The 15,274-nt window shown below is 39.2% G+C and overlaps 1 protein-coding gene across 1 annotated transcript; it reads left to right on the forward strand.

Moving 5' to 3' along the window:
* Positions 1-450: 450 nt before the first annotated feature.
* On the forward strand, positions 451-12,207 carry HTATSF1 (HIV-1 Tat specific factor 1). The gene is made up of 9 exons (XM_065729455.1): positions 451-687; positions 4,749-4,953; positions 5,277-5,324; positions 5,826-5,980; positions 6,698-6,861; positions 8,511-8,610; positions 9,087-9,176; positions 9,685-9,822; positions 10,179-12,207. Exons 1-9 carry the CDS (start codon positions 520-522, stop codon positions 10,458-10,460), a joined length of 1,350 nt encoding a protein of 449 aa, XP_065585527.1. The 5' UTR covers positions 451-519; the 3' UTR covers positions 10,461-12,207.
* The last annotated feature ends 3,067 nt before the right edge of the window (positions 12,208-15,274 follow it).

Consider the following 15,274-nt stretch of genomic DNA (forward strand, 5'->3'; position numbering starts at 1 on the left):
ACCGCGGGCCTTCCCCTTCCCCTTCCCCTTCCCCTTCCCCTTCCCCTTCCCCTTCCCCTTCCCCTTCCCCTTCCCCTTCCCCTTCCCCTTCCCCTTCCCCTTCCCCTTCCCCGCCTCCAGACGCAAACCCCACCTCTTCCGCACGTTCCCGCCGCTCCGAGAAGACCCCTCTGCCTTCCCATTGGCCCCGCCGATCTCCACGTGATCTTCTATCCCGCGTTTCATTGGCTGACACTCGGAAGGGGGCGAGACGAAGGAAGGAGTTCCTTGCGCGGGCTGGGGGTTACTTCCGCTTCTGCGCGCTGGAAGGTCCGGGGACGGTCACCGGCGGAGCTGGGCGGGTGGTGCGCGCCCGCTGCTGTTCGCTGCGCGTGCCCGCGGGTCCCCGCGCGCTCCCGACCCCGCCGCTCAGAGAGGCGGAGCGATCAGCGCTTGAGGCGGCAGCGCGGGCGGGCAGGCCCGGGTGCGTAGGCCCGGAGCGGCCGTCTGCCTTTTCCTTCCAGCGCCGACCGGGCCAGGATGAGCGGCGAGGACGGCAACGAGGAGTTCTACCAGCAGCTGCAGCTCCAGCAGCAGTACGAGGCCGAGCGCGGCGGCGAGGGTGAGGCCGACCCCTTCACCTACGTGGACCCGGCCGACGGGGCCGCCTATGAGTGGGACCGGGAGAAGAAGGCCTGGTTCCCCAAGGTGCGTGCCCCCCCCATCGCCGCTGTGCCTGCGCTCGGGCCTGGCGAGGAGGAGGCTCGTGCCCGCGGCTCTGATCGGAGCGGCCGTTGTTGCTTCTAATTTCGTGTCGTTGTCCCTTCTTGTCGTGCTGCCTGCGGCGATCTTTGTCTTGGTGCTCGAAGTGAAGCAGTGAAATAGGCATTGAAGGGGCCTAGATGAAAAATAAAATGCGTTTTGTTTTATTGTTACCTGAAAGCTATGCAAGGGTAAAGATTTCTTCTCTTTCCTGAGATCTTGCACTTGAAAATAAAGTGTATTTGACCATAGAGATTTTGTACAGACCAGAAACATCACAGTTTTCTTTTTTTTTTAATATTCAGAATAATAGATGAATTTAGGAATGACATCAGTCTAATTTGTTGAGCAAATGTACTGATCTGCAGGTAGAATACTACTGTTACTATGTAACACTGAGAGGTAATTGCTTCTCTTACAAGTATTAAACTGCTTTTTATTGTATATAGCAAATGTGCTAGGCTGGTTTGTGTTTGTGACCACGAATTTGTGAATCTGAGTGAGAATGAAACCAATTATACGATGATTGTGTGCGTAGAAACACGGCCGGGCAGCTGTGCTGCAGATAGCTCACAGAGCATGTGGAAAATCCAGGCTGCCAAAGTGGAGCAGCAGAGAAGAGTGGGTATCCCTGGCTCCCTGGGGAGGGCTGGATCCAGTAAGCACAGTATATTCAGAAAGAGTTCTCCCCCCCACTCCTGTTTCTTTCCCTTTTTCTCACATATTTTCTCTTACTTTGTCTCAGGAGCAGTAGTCTTTCCTAAATGCATTCCTTATCTCCTGGAGATAAGTCATGTTAAAGATTGAGGAGTTGATTGTTTTTAGGAAGCTTGATACAGCTGGTGGCTGTGAATATTTAACTTGAGCTACTACTAACTGATATAAAGGGCTGTACTGGTTTCTTGTGTGAGGGGTATCTTAGCTTATGAGGTCCTTCTCTCAAGTCTGGAGAAATTATGTAGGAGCAGAGAAGTTCATTAATAAATATGCACAGTAGAAATTAGTACCTAATCATAGTGCAGCGGTGTTACAGGTATGTCAGTGAGATGGGTGTTAGGATATCTCAGGTTACTTTGATGGGCTAATGGTCTGTGAGCTAGTATAGTGAGTGCATCTCCACTTCGGGAACTCCACTGGCATGCATTTCAGAGCAGTGCATAATGTTGATATTAGCTGAACGAGTTCCTCAGAGAAGTTTGGAGGTGGTCAGATACTCAGAAGTGATTGGATCCATTAACGATTTTATTTCAGTGGTGCTGTATAAAGTGGTACCATCTTCTGATCCATCTTCACAGAGACAGCATGAAATTGCTTATTGAATTCATCTGCTGTCCATGCTTGCTCTGAAAAGACAAGTGGGAAGTTGTCTGTAAGCCTAAAGTATCTGATCTTCATTTGGATAATTAATTCCTTTCCGCTTCAGTGTAATTGGTACTTAATTATATGCTAGCATGTCCTGTAGTATTGTGTTTCTTTTCCTATAAGCTTAAGTGCCCCAAACTGTAGAGCAGTGAGCATAGAGGTAGAATTGATCTCTTACTCATACTGTTTGCCACCAGAACCGTGTTGAAGCCCTGAACCTGTGTAGAATCATAGTATTACCAAGATTGGAAAAGAGCTCTGAGGTCATCTAGTGCAACCATCCACCTACCACCAATATCTCCCCACTAAAACACGTCCCTTAGTACAACTTTTGAATGCTTCTTGAACGTGTTTAGATGTTGTGCTTAATTTGTTTATGCTTGCAAAAAGGTATATAAAAGCAAAATAGTTGTAGTGATGTAAGTAGTAGTATGATCTTAGAGGTCTTTTCCAACCTGAATGGTTCTTTGATCACATGTAATGGAAGAAAGATCTTTGATATTGACTGATAAAATGTGTCAGTCTGGTAGGTCAGGGGCTAAGAATAAATGTGGCTTTACATAAGAATGTGGTTCCCCCGAAGTTGAAAATGTTATTGCTGTATGGAAGTGGATCATTGTTGGAGACTGTAGTGCTAGCTCATCAGTAGGTTCTCTGATGAAAACGAGTAATGCCATTCACAAAAAACAACAGCTTTTAAATTCTCTGGATTTCACCAAGTGCAAAGCTAAGAATTTGCTCAGATTGCACTTGACACAAGCAATCCTTGTTTGAACACGTTTTTTTATTGTCCTCTAAAGATCATTGTACTCCTTGTTATTGGCACTGCTGTGCTGTGCTGTAAGAGCAGCTGCTTGTGGTCCTGGCAGAGGTGTGCTGCCAGTGTAGAAGCTGTGTCATGCTACACTTCTAAGTAACATGAAGCTCCACAGCATTTTGCATTATTCATGGCAAGACTGTTATTGTTAACTCGGTGTATTTTTTTGTCAAAAATAAAGGCTTGAAATGTTGAGCTTCAAATCACTGTGGAAGGTATGAGAGTGCATTATCATCTTGCATACTGTCACTCTGTTACAGCAGCTTGCTGGAAAAGAGTTTTGTTCCATTTGAGTACAGATGAAGCAAGTGCAGTGCAGGTCAAAGGTTAGGACTCGAGAAAAACATTTCATTGTTTATCTTCAGAAAGGACTTTATTGTGCAGTGGTGCTCATAAAATCAGTTATATTATTTCTGAATGTACTGGGCTATTCCAGATATACATACAGACTGTGAGAAGAACTTGAGCAGCTCTGCCAAGGGGTCCCTGCAGATGAAAAACTTTGTGTGCCAGCAGCGTGTGCTTGCAGCCCAGGTAACTTCTGGGCTGCATCAGAATAGGGCTGGCAGCAGGCTGAGGGAGTTGGTTTATTGTCCCCTTCTGCTCTATGCCGGTGAGACCCCATCCAGATTTGGGACCCCCAGATTAGGAGAGATGTGGAGACACAAGGACTAGCAGAGGGCTGGAGGACCTCTCATATGAAGACAAGCTGAGGGAGCTGGGTTTGTTCAGCCTGGAGGAGTCTCTGGGGAGACCTGTTAACGGCCTTCCTGTATGTGAAGGGAGCTTTTCAGCATGAGAGAAAGGAGCTTTCTACATGGGTAAACAGTGACAGGACAATGGGAAATGGTTTTTAACTGAAAAAGGGAAGATTTTTCACTGGGAGGGGGGATGAGATGCTGGAGCAGACTGCTCAGAGAAGTTGTGGATGTCTCATGCTTGGAGGTGTTCAAGGCCACATTGGTTGGGGCTCTGGGCAGCCTGATCTAGTGCCTGATTTAGTGGTTGGCAGCCCTGTCCGTGGCAGGGGAGTTGGAACTGGATCATCTTTGAGGTCACTTCTAACTCAAGCCATTCTGTGGTTCTGTGATGATCTCTTTGCATGTTATTGCTAGTGACTGTGCTAAAATTTACTTGGCTGAAAGTACTGGTATCATTTGTAGTTCATTTCTTCCCTGTCTTTAGAAGATAAACGTTAAGTGATCTGTTACTCAACTATAGTATAGAGATAGGTATAGAGAAAAGCAAGCCAATTATTCATCTATTAGCAGAACATGAAGTAGAATATACAGCCTGATAAACAGTGTGTCAGTATACAACTCTGTTCAAGTGCAATATTTATTGCCTGTCACCACAAATATATTTTCTCTCTATAAATGCTTCTGTGAAAAGGCAAATGCCTACAAATGTCAGTCATTCATCATCTTTGGGTAAGCTGTTGGCTTACTGTCTGTCACTTTATCCTTTAGCGTGGTAAGGAGTGCTTGCTTTCTGTCCTTCAAGCAATTCCAGATTGAGTTGAAAGCAGAAAGCTTTGCTTGAGAAAGGCAGAACTTGGGGAATGTTTGTTCCAAAACTTTGTGCTTTGTGTCATTAATGTGTTAATCCAGTTCAGGAAAGAATTGAATTCACAGTTCTTGCTGTCCGTATGGCTTCTTACAAAGATGATTTGTTAAAAGTTTTAAAATACTGTTACTTTCTATGGTGCTGGGTTGGAAAATTACCACCATTAAGAAGATAATTTCCAAAATATTAATACTAAAACACTTTCAAGCCTTACTTTGTAATTCTTTGAGTTTTTGGCTTTAATTTCCTGATTTAATTTCAGATAACAGAAGATTTCCTGGCAACATATCACGCAAACTATGGCTTCAATGCAGATGAAACGGATAGTTCCTCTGCTTCTGGCACAACAACTGAAAATAAGCTGCCACTGAGTTCTAAGACATCAGAAATGCAGCCGTCAGCAAACGAGAAAGGACCAAAACAAACAGATCCAAAACAAAAAGCAGAAAAACGGAAACTTGAGCCAGGTAAGTGCTGAAGAGTTTCTTTCTATGGAGGCTTCAGCCTGCGTGGTGCTGAGTGGAAACTGTCAGTTGTTCAGTATTACCATGAAGAGCAAATGTATCTGTTATTCTGAAATTTTTCAAAATGATTTTAGACAGGTGTGGTACTTCATAGGTATCTGTGTTGCAAGGTGAAAAATAAGAAAATTCAAGAATATTTGGGGCTTCTCCTGTGGATAAACATAAATCTCTTGGAAGTTTGAGGGAATGTAAACATCAGAAATATATTACTGTATGATTCCATGTTTAATATATTGATGTGACTGAATTCATACTGATTTTTTTAGGATGGTTTCATGTTGAAGAAGACAGAAACACAAATGTTTATGTGACTGGTAAGTAATACCACGTTTAGGTCACCTAATATCTGTGTGACCTTTTCAATTGCGTATGTAGGAAAGTCATCTAAGTGACATCTTCTATGCTTTTATCTTTTAAATGTGAGATGTAGCAGCCAAGTCCCTTAACTGTCATGCTTTCATTCTTTTTTTTACTGTTCTAAGAAAAACAATCTCTCCAGACTCACAAGGAGTAGGTTAAAGAGAACATACTAGAGTTCTAGCCATACTAGAAAGTAGGGAGTACATAGATGTCACTGTATACTAAATTTATTTAGAGATAAAAATGCTCTCAAAATGTTAGAGTGGAGTAATGCTTATAAGGTAATAGCAAAGTTGATTCCAAGGGAACTCCGTATATTACTCTATGTAAAATTTTTCAGGTTTCCTATCTTTCATTTAAGGAAACACTGTGTTTGTTTTTTTCCTCTTCTGAGATTCAAAAATAAGAAGTTGAGTGAAATGTACTCAACCCTTCTGTTTTAATGTACCTTTCAGGTTTACCACCAGACATTACAAAAGATGAATTTGTTCAAGTCATGTCCAAAGGTGGTATCATTATGCGAGATCCTCAGACAGAAGAGCACAAAATCAAACTGTACAAAGATAAGGAAGGAAATCTCAAAGGAGACGGCCTCTGCTGCTATCTGAAGGTTAGTGGTGCACTGATATGCTGTATTCCTGGTGAAAATGCTTGTGGCCATGATTTCACAATCAATTTCAGGAGATTCTGAAGTGTAACGTAGAACATACACATCTGTTTTAAGCTGATATGGGTAGTTCTGGAATCATTGTCTGCACCTCTTTCTTTTCCCTTATCCAGCTCCCTACTGAAAATGTCCATTGATACCTTAATGTGTTTAGAAGTATTCCTGTCTTAAGTGTCAGTGATTATGGTGTGGAACAGGGAACCTCTTCGTGTTTCACTAGGGAAAAATTGCCTCTGTGTGGCCAAGAACAAAAATGATGAGGTGAAAAGGAATGCAGTGTAGCTATGTGATTACAGCTTTTAACTGGGAACTGTTTTAAGCTCAGACCTTGGTTTCAGAACTGTTCTTGTTCCCTGCACTGATCTATGAAAGTTTGGGTTGCAGTAGCATTTCTTTCCTGTGTGTCAGTTGTGGATTATTTGGGAAGTTAGAGTATGCCAGTGCAATGTGCTTTAACTCTGCAAGAAGCATCAGGTAGGACAAAGCAGCTGCCTTGTGGTCTGTGTGCTAGCTTTATGATTTAATAATTAGAGCTGCCTAGTGCATAAATATAAATATACTTATATAAATCTAAATAATAAATATACGTTTTATCTTACTGGATTAATTGGCTTTGTAGTGTGATTTTTAAGCTTGTGCTCTGTTTTTGTTTTCACGTAGAGAGAATCAGTTCAACTTGCTTTGAGACTTCTGGATGAGGCAGAAATTAGAGGCTATAAATTGCATGTTGAAGTTGCAAAGTTCCAACTCAAGGGGGAGTATGATGCAAGCAAGAAGAAGAAGAAATGTAAAGACTACAAGAAGAAGCTGTCTCAACAGCAAAAGTTTGTATTTTTTTTTAATTTCTGTAAAATATTGCTTGAATTCATAGTGCTATTAAAGTGGAGGGTTTTTTTTCAGAATAAATGCTAAGAGCTGCACAGAAGTTGAAGTCTAACCTGGCAGTGAAATACTGTAAATAATATACATTTGGAGGGGAGGAACTTCTTTGTTAATTGTTGACATAATAAGCCTTATGATTACTGAATGAAAGTAATACATAGGAAACCAAGTTTCTTTCAGTTATACCAGGAAACATTACAACTCAGGGGAGTTAAGACTTTTTTTTTTACCCAGAGTGTGAGAATGGGTGAGTTCTGTCGTCCTAAGCTTACTTCATAAGGTAACAATTCTATGTACATATACTGTTGATGTGGCACTTCATTCACTGCAGGTGGCAAGAGATGCTAGCTTTCTTAGCAGCAAGAATTAAAATATCTCTGTAGATTCCCATAGCTTTATTGTATGTGGCTTTTTTTTTTAATTGTACATGGATGGATTGGTTTTATCTTTTAATAGTCATTTTTCTGCATTTTGAAAGAAGGTGAGAATTAAAAAGGACTCTTAGTTGAATGCAATCAGCATTTCACTAAACGTTTTAAGTAGTAATGCCAGTATATTTTGTCATAGTTAAAGTGAGCAAGGTCTCCTTGACAACTTGCTAGTTAAGAATAAAAATAGCTGGAAATGTTATGTGCCTCGGATACATTGGAAGCTTTTGTTTTAAGAAGTCTCCAGTGTTGGGAGGGGAGAAGTATGAAAACAGCATTTGACAGCAATTTGTGTGAATAAACAACGTGGGTTTTTCTTCAGTCATTTTGCTGTTTTGATTCTGTCTTACACAAACTGACTTTGAATGGTATTTCTTTTGGGCTCAAGAACATTATTTACTTTCAAAACAGCCTTCATTGGACATCCAAATTTTCTTCATTTCATGTAGCAGATACAAAGAGGAATTTAAAGATTTTAGTTTCCTGTCAGATTTTGAGATTTAGAGTTGCAAATAAATTTTTCTTTTTCTTTTATTTTTTGTTAGTAGGATATGAAATAGGTTTTTCTTGAAGAACTAATATTTTTATCAGAAAGCAAAGTCATAGAAAAGATATGACCCTAAATGGCACTGCTAGGTTTGTGTATCCATATACTGTGGAATAAAAGCATTTCATAGCACTCTGCTTGTAAGACCCAAGGAATTCTTGCACGTTTGTGAAAATACAAGCACTAAAATTTAACCAAAGGGAAGAATGGATTTCCTTTTTTACAAAGTAAGTCTTCTGTCAGGGAAGATATTGATGTTTTTATTGGTGACAGATGGTTTCTGGGTTTTAATTGATATGAGAGAGGAATAGCACTTTAAAGGTTTTTTGTTGTTGTTTTTTATACTGTTTAGGAAAATGCTTTGAATTTTTTTCTTAAAGTAATGTGTATCTCTGTGAGTATTTTAAGTACCTTTAAACTTAACTGCTTTGTAGAGGTGGTAAAATTGGATTCTTAATTGCTTTTCTTTAAGAAGAATAATTTAGCTTTGACAAAATACATGTTTTACTTGATGTATTCTAAGAAATGCCAAATTAATGATTTTTTTTCAACAAATACTTGTAGAAACTGAAGAGAGCCGCAACAATATCTTCTTACTGTTGCTTCATTTCATTAGACAGCTGGATTGGAGGCCTGAGAAGAAAGATGGTGCAGCTCGAATGCGGCATGAACGCATCGTTATTATCAGGAATATGTTTCACCCAAAGGATTTTGAGGTACAAAGATCCTATTTGCCACTATAGATGATGCTGTTATAGTTAATGCTGAACTTTATGCCATAATTTTTCTAAGTAAATGAGAAAAAAATGAAACTTACCATTTGGGCAGGATTCTTCCTGTTACAAGCATCTGGTTAAATTCATAGAGCTATTCCCAAAAAGACAAATGCAAGATGCTGATAAGAATACATTTTGAAAATCAGTCTTCCTTACAGAGTGCTTCCTGACAATGTTTCTTTCTGGGATGGAAATAAGAGTTCACAGTAATTATGCTAAGTGTGAAGAAGCCAGCAAAAAAAGAAATCCTTATTAATAAGCTTATTTTGAATAATTTTACTCAAAGAAGGGCTGTCTACCCCAAGTAGCTTTGAAAACAGTTGTAGAACTTGATTTGTGAACATGTAATAGATGAATTCCATTGGTGATCAAGCAGAAGTTGTTTAAATTAATCTGTGTTAAATTAATCATTGCAGGAGGATCCCTTAGTGCTAAATGAGATCAGAGAAGATCTACGGACAGAATGTGAAAAGTTTGGTCAAGTAAAGAAGGTTCTCATATTTGATGTAGGTATTTCTAGATGGTTACTTTGGCATAATTGATGTAATGTGTAAATGTACAAATGATATAGGGTTATTTCAGTACGAGTGAAGCATTGCCTAGTTTTCATGGGTTTGTTTCATGAAAAGTTGACCTCATCTTTCAATATTTGCTGTTTCAAAAATGGATTTGAAAATACTTCCTACTGATTAAAGTGGACAGTTTAACTTATCCTGATAACTTGGATGGGTGCCACAAGTTTGAAAGTTTATAAATAAGTTCCTTTATAGCTAAACTAGCTGGAACATTTCATTTCTACGTTCAAAAATTCTGCTCTTTGTGACAAATTAAAAAAACAACTGAGTATTGAGCAGCAGAACAGGATGTGTAAACTTGCAACTAGTTTTGAAAAACAAGATGGTGTATGTTCAGGACGGAGCTATGTTTTGAGTGATTTTGTAAGGCAAGCTAAAAGGTGATAGAATAGATAACACTATTTAGAGTATTATTTAAAAAAAGCTTTCCTCTTCACAGCGACACCCTGATGGCGTAGCTTCTGTGTCATTTAAAGAAGCAACAGAAGCTGATCTGTGCAAACTGACTCTAAATGGAAGATGGTTTGGTGGCCGTCAGCTCAGTGCTGAAACATGGGATGGTGTAACAGATTATCAGGTACTCTTTTGCAGTTCTATTTCATGAGATCCTTATTCTATCTCTGTTAATTTGAGAAGTGCTTGTTGTCCCCCTTCCCACACCTCTTCCTTGTCCCATCTTGCTTCTCCTTAAAAACTGCTACATCCTTGAATATTCAGTTTAGAAAGAAATGTAAAGGACCTATTCTTAAAAAAATGTGTATTAGAGATGTAAACACAGAGGATTATTCAGTGGATGTGCAGGTAATTTGTTGACAGGTCCTACAGAAGTCTTGAGGTGTTGCTGCAATATGAAGTTCACATAACTTTGTCTGTATAAATGTATTCACTTTACAAATGTAACTTCAGTGACATGTATAAACATGTGTTTGATAGGTGGAGGAGACTGCAAGAGAAAGGGAAGAAAGGCTGAAGGTGTGGGGATCGTTTCTGGAGGATCCTGATGCGAAGGAGCAGCAAACCACATCTGATTCTGATTCCACAAGTAGTGTTAAAATCCCTGAAAGCAGCCAACCCTCAAAAGTTAATGACACATCCAAGGAGGATGTAAACGATGAAGCCCATAAGAAGGAGAATAATGGTGAGGGCATCAGTGAAGATGGTGCTCCATCCACAGACAGCAGCCTTGCAGGCAGTGATGCTGAAGCAGATACATAACGTATTCAGTGCTTTATGAAAGCCTGGTTTTTAGGGTGTTGTTTGAGTTTATCCCTTTCTTTCAGGGTTACTGCAGACAACGTTCATGTGAATATATGCATTATTAGAAATGTCATCAACTGTGTGCTTTGAAGTTTTCATTAAAAGCTGTATTTAATGAGGTTCTAAAAGTTTGTATTAATTGGCTGTTCAGGTAAAGTAACTCAAGTTGCCAAGAATAACAGCAAACTCATTGGGCTTCTTTTGTTCTATTTATGCTTGTCACTGTTTCATTACAAGTGTGAAATATGTTCCAACCATTTAGTTTATGTAACTATATGTAACTTAAGAAGTGCAAAGCTATTGCAAATTTTGTGGATTTTGTCATTACTTTTCCTTGGAACTTGGTATCTTATCCTTAAAACTATTCTTGTTCTGAATACTCCTTGTTTCATGGAATGGATGCTGTGATAAGTACAGGGTGAATGCATCAGATATGTTGCTCTACATTAGGAAGCAAATAATAGACTGGTATTGATTTGCAAACTTGAAGTGGAAGACAATATTTCTCTATTTCAGTGGAGGTCAAACTGAGCGAAGGCAGATGGTTATATCACAGCATTCAGTAAATTAGTTTTCTTTTTCCCTTGTTTAGATCTTCGCTTAGATTTTCTTTATGGGCTGGAATTAAGGAGACTAGAAATGCATGAGCACACATTCTAGATTATAATGAAGTAAGGCTGATTTTAAATTCCTGTGGTCTGTATGCAGTAGGCATGATTTGTTTGTTGACTTGGCTTTAATTTTTGTTTTAATATTAGAGTAAGGATTTTCTTCTAATTCTGTTAGAATGAGTTCTCTTTGATGTTTTGGTTCAGCCTTAAGTTGCCCTTCGAAGGGTGGTAGGGAAATCTCCTCTATTTCATAAAACCTAAAGGCTTTTGGCAACTTGAACTACAATTGGTCTTGTAAATGTTAGACTATTTGGACACGTGCTTTCAAAGGATATTATTTTCTCTGGGGGGAAAAAAGCAAATGTAATGCTAGCTCTATTAGAAATATTTCCAAAATCAAAGATTTAGACCTTTTATCTTTAGATACTTCAATAAGCAGTAGGCTTTAAAAATAACTTTGGGGGAGCCATTTGGATCACTTTTTGTTTTAAATCCCATTATTTTGATTCCTAAGAACACAAGGATACAGATTCAGGCACTAAATGAATATTAGTGCTGAATTCGTAGTTGTTTGTATGGGTGACTGCTGCTGCACATTTGTAAGGAGGCTTTTTAATATATATATATATATATTTTAATTCATATTGGATTGCGAGAAACCATAGATAATCATTTTAGGTATATTTCCATCCTGAAGTATTGGGAATACTCTGAAAGTTGGTGTTTTCAAACTTAGTGCTCTGAGATTGCCATCTATGTTCTTTTTCTGGAAGTCTGTATGGTACCCTAAGGTTTCTGTATGTGTGGGTAGTTAGGGCAGCCAAGCCATCTGACTTTTAACACTTGTCATTGTGACTGCATTATACATTTTTGTGACAAAATACCTGTTGTTTGAACAAGTATGATGGTTGATTTCCAGGTTTACAAATCCAGATGCCTGTTACAAGCTGGCATGACAGATTACCAGTCAAGTTGTGTTGTAAAGTAGATCTCTTAACTCCTGACATCGAAATAAGGCCACGTTTTCATATTCATAGCTCTGTGAATGGTGGGTTTAAACAAAAACAGTTTGAACAGTTCAGGGAATCTGAAATGCTGCTTGGTTTGCAGCTGGCCATTGGAGGCATGTTCACATTGCATCTCTGGGTTGTAGTGGATCTGCCTGGGATTTTGGTTTGTAGTAGCACTGCAGACCTCTGAGGGCTCAAAGCTTTGTCACAAGAAGAGTGTAATTAAATGTAGTGAGTATTGCTTTCAGTGCTCCTTTTATCTTCCAGCTTCTAAACTTCTCTAGTGCAGATTTGTTAGGCTCCTGTGTTCTGCTCACTTTTTTTTTTTAAAGAAACTATTCATACCGCACTCTATAGACAGTTCAGTCATCTGTTTTGCAGTGGAATTGACATTGATATAGGGAAACTATTGTCAAGCATATGAATATTGTACATTTCTATGAAGCCTTATCCTATCAAATGTAAAAAATAAGGGGTAGTATTAGTGCTGGGAAAAAAAGATCTCAAAAATAGAGAAACAGTACTTGTGCAGTAACCTTCTTCTCCCCAACTGGTGTACAAACCTGATGGGCTTGTTTCAGAAGTCCAGTGTGATGTCTGTTGCTGCCTGGTTTTCTCTGGGCTTCACACTGAAGTAGAGCACTGACAGAGACTGAGACTGAATGCTTTATTGGCTTTCCTATCAGCTAGGATTCTTGAGAAAATAAAAGCTGTATTTTCATGAAAATATGTTCTGAAGTGACGTTACACTCAAACTGGTATTTTCTTTGGCCCGTTTCTGTTATTCCCCAGTAAAATGTCAAAATGTATTTTTCTAAACTGTTTGTTGAGTTATGGGAGCATTTAGTAGTTAACAGAGGGGCTAATGTGGCTGTGACATCCTTTGTAGCATTAAGATTGGGTTGGTTTTGATGCTCTTCTGAATGATGTTATAAACTGAGAGAAAGCAAAATTTTCTCACATTAATTCCGATATTATTTTCAAATACAAATATGAATATTGTGTAGAAGAGTAACGTTTAACAGCAAATGTTAACAAATCAGAAGTGGAACAAACTGAATTGATCTTAAAATTTTGATGTATTTTTTTCTGAGTATCATCAGTGGATTGATGTGGGTTTAAAATGCCCAATGCAATCCTAACTCTTTTGTTCTTTAATAAAAAAATGCTTTCTAATGACCACTAAATTGGGTCTTTCCTGGGAATGCAGGACTGGCTTTGTAATCGTCTTGCTTATTAGAAGCAACAAAGCTCTCATTTTTGCTCCATTCCTAGTTTTCCCTGGTTTCCATTTGTGTGTACTGTGTATTTCTTCATCTATGGCCTTTTTAGGGGGAAGTTCATCTTAAGAAAAGTTGTCTTCTTCCCCCAGAATCGTATGAAAGCTATACCTAGCAGCAGGTTGGTGCACTGTGTGGGCAGTCATTGCTGCTTTGAACTTAACAATTTTTCTGCTAATTCACATGGTGTGATAGATGTGATGTGAAGCCACTTAAACCTGGCAGCAGGGAAGGAGTGCAAATAAATTGCCACTCCTTCACAGTTCGGTGTAGGTGATCTCTTCCTTAACCTGAACATAGGAGCTTCGAGGTAGATGGGTGGTTTGGTTCACAATGAAATGCTGTTCAGTGGTTTGCTGTCACGTAATGGTACAGAATTGTCAGCATTCGTCGGAGGTTACACGCTTCAAGGAGCGTGGCCAAGGCAGGCACCTGGAACAAGAGGCCCAAACAGAGCAGCCATGGAAGTTGCAGCAGGTCCTCGAATGTTCACACGCAGCTGGAAAGAGTGAGTTTCATTTTGCATCAAAATGTTTATCTGTTTCTCCTGCTGACTTTTTTTATTACTTTTTTTTTTAACTGAATTCCAGTCCCTCGTACAACTTTTCGCTTTGTATAAGGATTGCAATTCACTTAAAATCATGGGTATGTTAAATGCAGTGCATTTTAGCTAAAACGTGTCCTGGACGTTAAGGTTCATCTATTCATAACTTCAAATATTTAGCTTAATTCATTTAGGAAAACTCAAAATATCGGATACTTCATAGAAACCCAGATTTGCCTTAATGTTTCCCATAAAAATCAGTATCTGGATTCTGTGCAACTTAAGCTGACTTTAATAATAAGGCAACCCACAACACATGCCTGTAGGCTTCAGTTGGATTTTGAAGCTTCGTTTTTGTCTGAATTTGAGAAAGCATAGAGTGGAATCACGATGTGAGTTGTGTAGTCGTATTCATTTGGCATTTGTGTTTTTCACTGCTCACTATACAGGGCTTGAAGTCGTACTGTCCTGATGCTCTGAGGGTTCTGTAAAATACCAATGGAAGTATAAAATCTTTTGCAGCAAATTGTTTTTTTCATATATTTTTTTTAATTTTTCCTCTTTTTTTGCTCTTTCTGTAATATCAAAATAAATAGTTAGATTAAACTTTTGGGTAAGCAGACTTGGAATTTTCCTGAGGGGTCGTTTCATTTGGTGAGCTGAAGTAATCATTTTCAGTTATCTTTGAGAAAATAAACACTTCATAATGTTATATTTGAATCATTTCCAGACCTGTGGCAGCATCTGATGATCCCTCGATTTATCTCCAATTTTGTTTCTTAAAGGGGTTGTGTTTTATACTACCTTTTTAATAAACAAACTCATGAATGAAAAAGTCTTTTTGGGTTCTGAGAGAATGTCCTTTTTCCCCACAGCATTTCTCGGGCAGCGATTGCAGTTCGTGTTGCTGGAGCTGTCAGTATTTAACCTGGGATGGGTTTTTCATTCCGTCTCTGTGGGCTTTGGTTCAGTGTGTTGTATTTCTTGCATGAAGGCAGAAGGATCAGGAGGACTAACAGCAGAAACCACCGGGCTGTAATTTATAGGTTCATAGGTTCATGAGGTTGGAAAGGACCTACAAGATCATCTAGTCCAACCATCCTCCTATCACTATCTCTACCCAACTACTAAATCAAATCCCTTAGCACCTCATCTAAACGCTTCTTGATTTAGATAGTGTGGTGGGTGGGAGTGGGAGGTGCTTTGTGTGGCTTGGGTTTGCTTTGTTTCAGGGCAACAAGAGACTTTTTATCCTCACAGTCGGTTATTATTTGGTTAAAAACTTCAGACCTTTTGAATGCTACAACCAAAAGGCACTGGGAAATCT

Source organism: Cyrtonyx montezumae, unplaced genomic scaffold, assembly GCF_038088225.1.
Source record: "Cyrtonyx montezumae isolate F1298 unplaced genomic scaffold, pur_monq_1.0 scaffold_11, whole genome shotgun sequence".
In the NCBI taxonomy this organism is placed as follows: Eukaryota; Metazoa; Chordata; class Aves; order Galliformes; family Odontophoridae; genus Cyrtonyx; species Cyrtonyx montezumae.